This window comes from Hippocampus comes, unplaced genomic scaffold (assembly GCF_001891065.2).
Source record: "Hippocampus comes isolate QL1 unplaced genomic scaffold, H_comes_QL1_v1.1 scaffold174, whole genome shotgun sequence".
Classification (NCBI taxonomy): Eukaryota; Metazoa; Chordata; class Actinopteri; order Syngnathiformes; family Syngnathidae; genus Hippocampus; species Hippocampus comes.
Window position 1 is genome coordinate 5,202,065 of NW_017805983.1, and position 12,438 is coordinate 5,214,502.

Consider the following 12,438-nt stretch of genomic DNA (forward strand, 5'->3'; position numbering starts at 1 on the left):
TTCAATTTTATTTGGTATGCATTTGTAGCAACAGCATGATAACATTTATTTGTTTTTATTTGCGTTTTATATTCATATTGATAATTCACGTTTTGTCTTGGATAATAAAGCACGGTTATGCATAATAAATTGTATGCATAATAAATATTCACTATCACTGTATGAGGTAAGAATCAACAGCTTTTTATCACATTTACACAACACTTTATGAATACAAGTCATGAACAAATCTTAAATATGGCAGGGGATGTGTTTACTTTTTTAGTTTTGATTTTGAGCAGCAAATTTGCAGTTACATATTGGTGCTCACTAGGAATGCATAAGCAAAATTGCACAAATTTTCACTTGAAAGAATAGTGAACAATCTTGGGATTTTTTTTCTGTTAAAGTTTCAAATAGTGTGTAAATTGAATACACTTCATCTTCAGTATGTTGAGTGCCACTTTTGTAAGTAACCACGCCCCGTCCAGGCCACGCCCCCGACCAGGCCACGCCCCTTCCGCTTTTTTCATCACTCGCCATTGCCATGTATGCAGATAGACGGGCAGCAAATTATGAAGAGCAAAAGTTGAATTGTCTTGATGGGGAGCTGTGAAAGGTAGAAAAATGATGAAATCATGATTAACAGCGGCCCAAGACAAAAGTACGGTACTGTATTTGCAGTTTGTGGCATTGAAGTGGTTAAGCCTGAAGTTAGGTTTTCCATGGCAGTTCCTCTCAGTTAGAATCGGTATTTAAGCTTTTTTTTTTCTTCAAATTTTGACATCATCAATATCCCTAACAGTTTTATGAGGAGTGTACAGTATTTGTAGAGAGTAAATGTTAGAGTTCAACTGAAGTAGATTCATGGTAACACGGAGATTCATTGAGTGGTTTACAACTCAAATCTCTTTATATAGCACTTTAAAACAACCATTGCTGCATAGAAAGTGTATGGAGTAAAAATCAGTCATACAATAGCAAAGAGAGTGAAAACAATACATTAATAAAAGAAATGAACAATTAATTATGAATTAATAATGATTCATTTTAATAACACAAATGCAGCAGACTCCACAAACCAGTCCAATTTAAAATCCCTGTCTAATCTAAAACCCAAGTTACAAACTGTTGGCTTTCGATAAGGTGCCATGGCCCCAAGTCAACAGGATGGGATGTCTAAGGGCCGCTGGGACCAAAAACCATAACTTTTGTTTTCAATGAAATCCAAGAAATTCACTGCCATCCAGGACTTGATTTCCTGCCCACAGGACAAAATTGGCCCGAAGGAGAAAGGGTCCTTTTTGTTCAGCAAGACATAGATTTGACTGTCATCTGCATAGCAGTGAAAGGAAATTCCATTATTTCTTAAGATAGAACCCAGGAGCAAGAAATATAAGGAAAACAGCACGGGTGCCAAAATTGAACCCTGTGGAACACCATACAACAGTGGGGCACAGCTTTTAGCGAGAGTTGGCAGCCAAGTATTTGTTCACTAATGGACCGCATGTGTCCTTTTACAGGGATGCTCAACCTTGAGGAGTTTAAGCGTGTTTACGATGTGTCCCAAGGACCAGGGCAAGAGCAAAATGGGAAGCACCGGAATCAGTTCAAACAGAGAAGCAAACGCACCGGGCTTTATCAAGGCCCAGGATCCCACCACGTGCTGCAGACACTGAGAATCAGGTACCTCCACTTACACGCTTGATCTTAGACCTTATTTACTTTCCAATTTCACTCTGCTATTTACTCAGAGTAAACAGCCTGACACGTCTGCCGACCGCATTGGTTGACATGAGTGAGCTACTGCAAGTGTTTCGGTTTGAGCCCGGAGACTTCAGCGATGCTCATCACGACAGCAGTCCTCCCCATAAAGAGACCGCCTGTTCACACACGCGACTGGCGGGTAACACGTCCATGCTAACAGAAGTCTCCTGCAGGTGTTTGTCCCGTGATATTCTTGAAGTAATGTTATCACAGTAGCAGACATTCAAATAAATGATCAAGTTTCTATGTTGTATTTTTCATTTTGTTGCAGGTATCTTACTGTGTTGATCTACCTCAGCTCTGTCGAGGAAGGAGGTGAGACCACCTTTCCTGTGGCCGACAACCGTACCTACAATGAACTGGTGAGAATTCTTCCTCAAGAGAGTGGATGATAGCGGCTCGTAAAATTGAATGAAGCACACAGTTAAACAAATACAAAATGACAACACTCACAAGAGCATGTAGCAGACGCACACGCCGAAGTAACCGGTCAACCTAAATGAGCCTGTTTTGTATTTTTTCGGCTTAATTACGCTTTAGAAAACCAATATAATGGAGTTTTGGGTTTTTTTCAACAAAAAAATGTCACGGGGCATTTAAATGGAGAAAATTGTTTTGAGAGGCATATATTTGTTAGTCAAGGTTCCACTGGACTTGTTCCTAAACAATCGCAGCACTAGAAAATAATGACAGCTGACCATCAAATGAATTTTGATTGTGCTGATGCATGACAGGAATCGGATACTTAGCAAATTATCCGAGTGGTACGACAACCAATTACCCTACAGGCAATTGTTTGCTTACAGCTGTTTGTGTGATACAGGCACTGGTCCAAGATGGAGTTGATTTAAGAGACACTCAGAAAACCTGTGGCCGAGGGAACCTGAGAATAAAGCCCACTGCTGGGACGGCACTCCTCTTGTACAACCATCTCTCTGATGGCCAAGGTCAAGAATAGAAGCACCTGTCCTTTGAACCTAGCACTGCATTTAAAACGATCATGTGGTGTTTGAACCTATTTGTCGGAAGTCCCCCCTTTCCACCCTATTTGCATTCGTTGTATCTGAAGTATTGCATTAGCTGGTGTCTTGTATTCCCCATTTGCAGTGGTGGCTAAAGTACTCACACGCTGTACATGAGTACCCTGAGAAAGCACAATTTGTATTTTTTTTTTTTTTTGCGCTACAACAGTAATTCAATTAATGACATTTATGGCACCAATGTTAGTTAGCACAAAAGTGAGTTGTTTGCTCCAAAACAATTTGCTCAGTTGTTTTTACTACTTCAGCTGTTTTAGTTGAGTTGGCATACAATGGACTTTGTTGTGAAATGCGAGAGAGACGGTTTTCATGGCGGCAAAACTTTTCATTTCAATTGTCCAATTTAAAATTTTATTGGTTTGTTGCTTTGAAATTTTGAGTTCACCCAACTTTCTTGTGTGTGTGTGTGTGTGTGTGTGTGTGTGTGTGTGTGTGTGTGTGTGTGTGTGTGTGTGTGTGTGTGTGTGTGTGTAGAAATACAAACAATTGTGTAAAAAAGAAAACTGTCCTTGTCCTTTGCCTTCCTCAGGTTGGATGGGTGAGCTGGATGAGTATTCACTCCATGGAGACTGCCCGGTGAAACGCGGCCTAAAATGGGTTGCCAACAGCTGGGTCAACGTGGACCCAGATTACCAGATGCAGGCCCGTTACCAGAGACTAGTTGCTGAAAGGCATCAGGCTAAGTCAGGCATGGAGGAACATTCCCAACCATTTTCCCACTTGAATCTCCATCAGGACCTCTAGTGTACTTGTACACCCCTTGACACATTTACCTCAGTGTTGGATACATTTAAAGGCAAATCACAGTTTGGTCTTGCATCATCGCATCAGTTTTAAAAGAGAATATTATTAGGGAGCTCGGTGGGCTAATGCCTTCACATGCAATAGATTTTAAAAAAAAAAAATTAAAAATTTGTCACACCAAAAATGTCACCTATTTGAGAAAGAAATGAAGGGAGTTTCTTTTCATTTCTTTTCAGTCACTTTAACTGGCATCTGCCGTTTCTGAAGATATCACTGAAGAATGTTTATTGGACATCAAAACCCAATTCCAATCAAGTAGGGCCATTGTGTTAAACATGAATAAAAACAATACAATGATTTGCAAATCATGTTTAACCTATATTTAATTTAAGACAATACAGTATATTTAATGTTCAAACTGATAAACTTCATTATTTTTTGCACATAATCATTAACTGAGAATTTAATGGCTGCAAGATGTTCCAAAGAAGCCAGGACAGGGTCATGTTTACCACTGTCTTAGATTACCTTTTCTTTTCACAACATTCAATATATGTTTAGGAACTGAGGTCACTAATTCTTGAAGCTTTGTAGGTGGAATTCTTTCCCATTCTTGCTTGGTGTACAGCTTCAGCGGTTCAACAGTCCAGGGTCTCATGATGTGCCACACATTTTCAATGGGAAACAGGTCTGGACTGCAGGCAGGCCAGTCTAGTACCCGCACTCTTTTACGACAAAGCCCCGCTGGTTTAACATGTCCAGAATGTGGTTTGGCATTGTCTTGCTGAAATAATGTTAGCAGGGGCATCCCTGAAAAATAAATTTGGAGGGCAGCATATGTTGTCTCCAAAACCTTTATTTACCTTTCAGCATTAATAGTGCCTTAACAGATGTGTTTAAGTTATCCATGCCATTGGCATCAACACAGCCCCATGCCATCACAGGTGCTGGCTTTTGGACTTTGCGTCCATAACAGTCCGGATGGATCGGCGTCCACAATTTCCCAAAACAATTTGAAATGTGGACTCATCAAACCACAGAACAGTTTCCCACTTTGCATCAATCCATCTTAGGTGAGCTCGGGCCCAGAGAAGCTGGCGGCGTTTCTGGGTGTTCTTGATCATTGGCTTTTGCTTTGTATGTAGAGTTTTACGTTGCGCTTACGGATGTAGGTAATAAGGTATCCACCTGTTCCCAGTTCGGCTGTTCCCCTGTGAAATATTCCAATCTGATGTTTGATGAGCATTGCTCAACTTTCTTTTTTGCCACCTGTGCCAGGTTTTTTTGGAACGCATTGCAACCATAAAATTCTAAGTTCATGATTTTTTGCTAAAAACAATATAGAGTGTATCAATTTGAACATTAAATGTCTTGTCTGTGTGGTATTTTCATTTAAACATAGGTTGAACATGATTTGCAAATCATGCTCTTCTGTTTTTATTTTTGTTCAACACTTCATTGAAAATTGGGTTTGTATTTGTGAAGTTTAATAATTTTAAGATCTCAAAGGGTATGCCACACCAACTGCCCATTGAGGGCTCGTCTGTATTAAAAAGATAAAAATAGCTGTTCATCTTGTCACCAGTTATGTCTATCAATAATAATTTAATCTATATTTATAACACGTTTAATTTATTGTTTTGTAATATTTATTTGGCCAGTTGTTGGAATGCATATTTATTGATGTTGCACTGCCTCTGTCCCTCAACTGTGTTGTATGAAATGAAGTGTGAAAATGGTGAATCAATATTGTCCGTGTTTATTTCATGTAAACCTCATAGTACGCTGCCTTCACTAGATGTCAGCTGTTGCTGTGTGTGAAGATGTGAATATCCATTGACCGCTGCAACGGCTGTAATGGATGCTTAATGGTCATGGTCAGCAGGACTTTAGTGCACATTATTTAACCTGCAGTTAAAACAGGGCAGCAGTCCATTAAGATTTATGCAAGTCTCTGGAAGGAGTCCCCTATGAATATAGTGGTCTGATGCGACCCTAAATGGCAACCGTGAAGGTGCATTTTGAAAGTATTTATTCATTAATTTATTAAAAAACGTCCATCCATTATCTGATCTGCTTTCCTCGCGATGGGTCACGGGCGTGCCGGGGCCTATCCCAGCCGCAGTAGGATGGGTACACCCTGAACTGGTTTTCAACCAATCGCAGCGCACGCGTAGAAGAACGACCATTCACACTCACGCCTTGGGACAATTTAGTGTTCCATTAACCTGCGATTTTGGAGGAAACCGGATTACTGGCACGGAGAGAACATGCCAACCCCACAGCCCGGAATCAAACCCTGGACCTCTGCACTGTGCGGCGGACGTGCTAACCAGTCCAACACCCTGCTGCCCATACATGTGAACACATGGCCGACGGCAAATGATGACTCTTGCCGCCAGTCCAAGATTAATTTAATCTGTTTTTAACGCATTTAATTACTTCATATGTGCTTTTATAAAACTTACCTGAAATATTTATTACCTTTTTAGACAGTTGGTGGAATTATTGTTGCTGTACTGCGTCTATCTTTCAACTGTTTTATAAAATGAGGTTTATGAGTACGTGTCGTCCACATTTTCACGCGAATCTGGCAATATACGCCTTGTCCACTAGGTGGAAGCTGTAGCACACGAGCCTGTTGGCAAGCTCTGCGTGTGAAACCCGTTAAATGCTGCAGCGGCTAATGGATGATTGGTGATCAGCAGAACGTTGGTGCACATTAAACCTTCTTTTAAGACACTGTCTCAAGGCAGCGATTTATCAGTGTTAAATTTGGACTCTGGAATGAGCCCCCTATGGAATGTATAGTGGTATGTGTCAAGCGGTAAAAGTAATAACCGGTATCAGGCCAAATGGCAAAGACTGTTTGCACCTGCAGGTGGATGTAGCGCACATGACAGCCGCCATGAAGGTGCATTTTGAACGCCTCCGCTTTTTGCCTGCTTGTCTTGCAGTGACGTATGTCCAATCAAGTCATCCGTCCACGGGATTCTGTCATTGTACCATAGCGGGTTCTGATGATGATGATGCAGTGTACGTGCTTGCCTCCATTAGCCAATGACGGCTGAGCAGCGGGGGAGGGGTGGAGGGGTGACGACAATGTCTGGAACGTCACTTGTTCTCTCAGTCTGCACCGCGGCATCACCAGAAGGACCAACACGGGCTCCTGAATCGGCTTTTTGGAACAACTCGTTGGAAAAGAAAAAAACAATTTAAACGCACCCGTTCACCCTAAGGCAGCGGCTCTTTTTCGTCTAACGGTCCTCCATGAGATTCTTCAGGCTTACCTTCAAGTGCTTCGTCGACTGCTTCTGAGTCTCCTGAGTCCCACGGCGCCTGCTGACATTTTTTTTTATAAAATCATCTCTTGGCTGTGTTTAGGCGTTCCAACGTGTGGAAAAAAAACGATTTCGTAATATTCTTAATTGTATTTTTTTTTATATTTCAAACAGGCGAAATAAACTGAGAAAATCAGAAAAGAGGGTGCTAAACATATATCTGCCTTTCTTGGCACGTTAACCCTCCCTCGTCTAAAAACCAACAGCCAGCTCGCTTCCCCCCCACCCCAATTTAAATTTCACACTCATTTTTTTTTCTGACGCAGTTCATCAATATGTCAACCGAGCTGGAAGGAAGTAGTCGAGGTGAGTATGTTGCATCGTTATTTATCATGTTACATATTAAGTCACAGCTTTGACGTTATGGAAAGGGCAACCTCAGCACCAGCATTTGACGTGCAAAATGCAAACTCAACTGTTGTCACAACAGCCACAAAACCTCACATCAGTTCAAAGAAAATCTCAAAAACTGTATCTCAAATTGGTTTGATGATTTTGACACCCAGTCCCGACCCAAATATTTTCAAACTTTGCCACTCGGGCATGCATGCTCCAATTCCATTGGGTTTTATGCTGTCAAATGAATGGACTGATGTGATCTGCCTCACAGTGAGTGGTTCTTAGTTTGAATCTGAGCTCAGCTCTTCTTGTGTTGAGTTTGCACAGGCTTGTGTGGGTTTTCCCACATATTCTGGCTTCTTCCTACATTCCAAAATTATGCATGTAAGGTTGACTGAAGACTCTGAGTTGTCTTTAGGTGTGAATGCTTGTGCCCTGATTGACTGGTCAGCTAAAACAGGCTCCGGGTCACCTGTGACCCTGAATAAAATAAGTGGCTGAAAATGAATGAATGGAATGATGAGATTCCCCAAATAGAGGTTCCATTTTGCAATAATGTCATCTTAATTTTAATATAAATTCTATTGTATCATGTTTATTCCCGACAAAGCAGGATGTAACCACATTCATTCCTTTACCTTGCCCACTTTATGCCTTTTCTGATCACACACACCCCAAACTGCTCTGATCTGGATTGAGCTGCCTCACTTTGCATCCACAAGAGGCGGCTGCTCTAATAATCATGCAATTGCACCCCGAGGATGACATTGCCTCTGTTTCTTGTAAACACTCCACTGTGATGCATCCAAAATGCTGAAAAAGCGAACTCGGTCACGACCGGCAGAGAAGCTCGAGGTGCAGAACATAGCAGCGTGGTCAGTCTACTGCGCTGTGCTGCAGCACACCAATCATTCTGAGTGAGATGCAGACAGCCGCAATAAATGTCGGGGGAGGGTTCACTCAGTGATGACAACACAACAGCAACATGAGTATAAACATAACAATTTATCAGGCTAGCACGATGAAGATAGGATGCTGAGTATTTTTTTAAGCCTGAAGCAATGTTTTAAGTAATCAACAATGCACAATCCCTCTTTCCTTCCATCCGCATGCAATGGTTATAAAAAAAAGTCTACACATCCCTGTTCAAACACAAGGTGTTTGTGATTTAAAAAAAATAACTGATAAACATTTCTTTTTCCACCATTAATGTGAACTATTAGCTGTACAACATAAGTAAAAAAAAAGTTTGATCTTTTTTTGAGAGGGGGAGTAAAACTGAGACAATGTGGTTGCACATTAAAAGTCAGATGTTCTAGTGGCCTACCTGACTTTTATTTTGCTTTCAAGCAGAAGCCTGAAGATTTTGTGCTATCATTGACTGATATTTGTCTAAGGCCCCACTCAACACCACCATGCTTCACTGCTGGTGTGTTCATCTTGCTGACGTGCTCTGCAAAGTTTGCTTAAAACATACATTTTGGAACTATGGGAAAACACCATATCAAAATCTCTCCAAAAAAATGACAAAATGTGTTATAGTCCGATGAAACCATGGTGGAACTTTTTGGTCATAATTCCAAAAGGTATGTTTGGTGTAAGTGCAACACTGCTCCTTCTCAAAAGAACATCTGACCTATGGTGAAGAATTATGGTTGGCAGCATCATGCTTTGACAGTATGGTTTTTCAGCTGGAACGAGCTCTAGACAAGGTGCGGGTAATTATGAATAGCTCCACATAGCAGTCAGTGTAAGCACAAAACCCTCAGGCTTTTGCTAGAAACAAAAAGGCCAGGAAAATCCTACTAAACCAGCTTAAATGTTTTTGAGGTTACTCAGGGTCACTTTAATTTGTGGCAGGTGTGTGCCGACTCCAATTGGGCATGAGTTTGAATGTGATTGGTTAATTCTTTTAAAACACAGCCGCATCCACACTTAATAGATGGTGTGCACACTTGAGCAAGCACATTGATAGTTTACTTTGTCTAAAAAAAGAATTCCCTTCTTGAAAAGTAGGAGTAGGTCACATGAATGTTGAAAACAGTTTGGAAATTATTTCTAATGGTATAACTTTTTTCTGTTAAAAAAAAAACAAACAAAAAAAAAACATGACATTTATAGGCGTGTGCATACTTTATATCCATCCATCCATCCATTTACTAATCCGGTTATCCTCACAAGGGTTGCAGGTGTGCTGGAGCCTATCGCAGCCGTCATCGGGAAGTAGGCGGGGTACGCCCTGAACTGGTTGCCAGCCAATCGCAGGGCACACAAAGATGAACAACCATCCACGATCGCAATCACACCCAAGGAAAATTTCGAGTGTTCCTTTAACCTGCCATGCATGTTTTTGGAATGTGGGAGGAAACCGCAGTACCCGGAGTCAGGCGACTCAAGATGAACTATATTCACATCTCCCCCCCTCTTTCATTTCACTATCTTCCCATCTTTTCCCATGCAGGTGAAATCAGCCTCCCTCCGTTGGAGGCTGGAGAGATATTTGAAAGTGAGGGTGGGGGATCGGCTTATCCCCTGGTGTCGGTGCCCGGAGAGGGCCCAGGCTGCGCTGAGGGCGGTGGAGCCATTCCGCCACAGATCCAGGATGGAACTGTTGCCGGGGCTGACGCAGTGCCAGCGGTGGAGAGAGAAACCTGGACCAGACAGATGGACTTCATCATGTCCTGTGTAGGTTTTGCTGTCGGCTTGGGCAACGTATGGCGCTTCCCTTACCTTTGCTACAAGAATGGAGGAGGTGAGTTTCACTAACCCTTAGTACTTTGTCATATGATGTGTAAAAAACATGACGTGGTTGCATTGACAAACAGGGGCAAAGTTTGGACTTTTTTTGTCAATCATTTACAGTATTAAGCAAGAAATCAAAGCTTAAACCCACACAGGCACAGGCGAGAACATGCAAACTCCACACAGGAAGGCCAGAGCCAGAATCGAACACTACACCGTGAGATTGGCATGCTAACCAGTGAATCACCGTGCCGCCTTTAGACCTTATACATCTATTGTAAATTAGCTAACTTTGACACTTTCATGTAGTATTTGTCAATCCGCATCAGCCCTTTCAAATAATAACATGAATATATATAGCCGGGGCTGACGCAGTGCCAGCGGTGGAGAGAGAAACCTGGACCAGACAGATGGACTTCATCATGTCCTGTGTAGGTTTTGCTGTCGGCTTGGGCAACGTATGGCGCTTCCCTTACCTTTGCTACAAGAATGGAGGAGGTGAGTTTCACTAACCCTTAGTACTTTGTCATATGATGTGTAAAAAACATGACGTGGTTGCATTGACAAACAGGGGCAAAGTTTGGACTTTTTTTGTCAATCATTTACAGTATTAAGCAAGAAATCAAAGCTTATCAGAGGAGGGTGTTTGAAACGGACCTCCCATGCTTGATTATGTAGCAGCAGATCCAGCCATGCATTTTCTGTAAAGGTTGTCCACACGTTGGGATTGAGGTTGACCCTTCAATGGTTTCTCGCTACTCGCATGCCAATTATACCGATATAAAAAGTGACATAGTCCTGAATAATTAATCATTTCAAAACTTTTTCCAACCAGTACGACCGACAACCTGTACAACTCACTTCATTTTTTAAGTCTATTTGATGAGGGTATCAGTGTGCACACCCTCTTTGAACTGGGATGAGGCTGTGTTCAGAAATAACCAATCACATTCATTCAACTTATGTGAGTCAGCACAACGAGCCACGACTTTACCATAATTGAAGTTCAGATGTTCTAGGAGACTTTTCTTGGCATTTTTTGCATTCTAGCAGAGGCCTGAAGGTTTTATGCCAACACTGCCTGCCATTTGGAACTGTTCATCATTCATTCCACCTTGGCTCCGATCCTAGAAGAAAAACAGGCCATAACACATATTGTTACATATGTCTGGGAGTCTTTTTTTTTTTTTTTAATGTACCAGTGAAACCAGTCTTGCACTTTTTGGCCATAAATCCAAAACATACAGTATGTTTGGCACAAACACAACCCTGCTCATCACCTAAAGAACACCTTGCCTACCATGAAGCTTCATCCATATTCATCATACACACGCACGCACGCACGCACGCACGCACGCACGCACGCACGCACGCACGCACGCACACACACACATACACACACACACACACACACACACACACACACACACACACACACACACACACGAAACACTCAGACGCAAACACACACACATTTTATATAATTTATTTTCAATTGAGTTGTACAGGACATAGACTACATTCATGTCGGATAAGATTTTAAGTTACATATCTTTATCTTGTTTAATATGACAAAATCCTTGCATTCAAACAGGGGTGTGTAGACTTTTTACAGACAAACAATAATTCACCCTCACATGGAGAATTTAAAGTGTCCTGTTTATCATGCATGTTTTTGGAATGTGGGAGGAGAAACCCACTGAAAACGTGGGTAAGCAAAGGGAGAACATGTAAACTGATTACACAAGGTTGTAGAATAGACTGTAGCCATGGATACAGACCTTTTTTTGTGATGTTACGATGACATGCTGTCGTAATATAATGCAAATTACTTAATGTTTGACTCGTCATGTAACCTACTCCCTGCTGTAAGTTTGTTTAAACACCAGCAAGAGGTGTGTCATGGATCTGCTGATGATTGTTGCTGGCAGAGTGTTCCCATATCCCGCAACCAGGACAAGGTCATGCCTCCGGCGCGGATATTGCCATGTTGTCGGGGCATGGGTGTTATTAATGAGCTCTTTTACGATCTGAGATATGAGATAAAAAAAATTGTGGGCTATGTAAGGTTTTGTCATGTGACAGCTATAAATGATTGCAAAAGTAGACCAACAAATTGTCATTGCCTGGCTATGATCACGTAGCTCAAATGCCCCCACCCCCGCCTCCTCTTCCTCCATTCACTTTATTACAACCGCTCAACAGATGTACACGATGTCCTGCAGTCACATCGGCATACGCCTCTCCCTGTGTCCTTTCCATTTTCATCCTTGCAAACGTGGCCAATAGTAACCTCCTCAGACCTCCTCTTATTTTATCCTTGCCCCACCCACCTGTCCATATTTTGTCCAAATGTTTTGTTGCGGGCGGCACAGTGATGACTGGTTAGCACGTCGGCCTCACAGTGCAGAGGCGCAGGGTTCAATTCCGGCTCCGGCCGTCCTGTATGGAGTTTGCATGTTCTCCCCGTGCCTGCGTGGGTTTTC

At 42.0% G+C, this 12,438-nt stretch overlaps 2 protein-coding genes across 5 annotated transcripts in view; both read left to right on the forward strand.

The window, feature by feature from the left end:
• Positions 1-5,277, forward strand: part of LOC109528709 (transmembrane prolyl 4-hydroxylase-like) — a 10,405-nt gene extending 5,128 nt beyond the window's left edge. Inside the window, exons 5-9 of one of the 2 annotated variants that reach the window (XM_019891638.1) lie at positions 1,503-1,665; positions 1,734-1,919; positions 2,018-2,108; positions 2,570-2,693; positions 3,316-5,277. In XM_019891638.1, coding sequence (XP_019747197.1) covers positions 1,503-1,665; positions 1,734-1,919; positions 2,018-2,108; positions 2,570-2,693; positions 3,316-3,530 — 779 coding nt within the window. In that variant the 3' untranslated portion in view covers positions 3,531-5,277. The remainder of the gene's footprint in view (positions 1-1,502; positions 1,666-1,733; positions 1,920-2,017; positions 2,109-2,569; positions 2,694-3,315) is intronic. The other variant, XM_019891639.1, reaches the window with a different exon arrangement.
• Positions 5,278-6,525: 1,248 nt separating this feature from the next.
• The window catches only part of LOC109528482 (sodium- and chloride-dependent creatine transporter 1), a 34,890-nt gene continuing 28,977 nt past the window's right edge, over positions 6,526-12,438 (forward strand). Inside the window, exons 1-2 of one of the 3 annotated variants that reach the window (XM_019891158.1) lie at positions 6,526-7,177; positions 9,672-9,962. In XM_019891158.1, coding sequence (XP_019746717.1) covers positions 7,147-7,177; positions 9,672-9,962 — 322 coding nt within the window. In that variant the 5' untranslated portion in view covers positions 6,526-7,146. Of the gene's footprint in view, positions 7,178-9,671; positions 9,963-10,317; positions 10,451-12,438 lie in introns of those variants that run through there. The other 2 variants (XM_019891159.1, XM_019891161.1) reach the window with 2 other exon arrangements.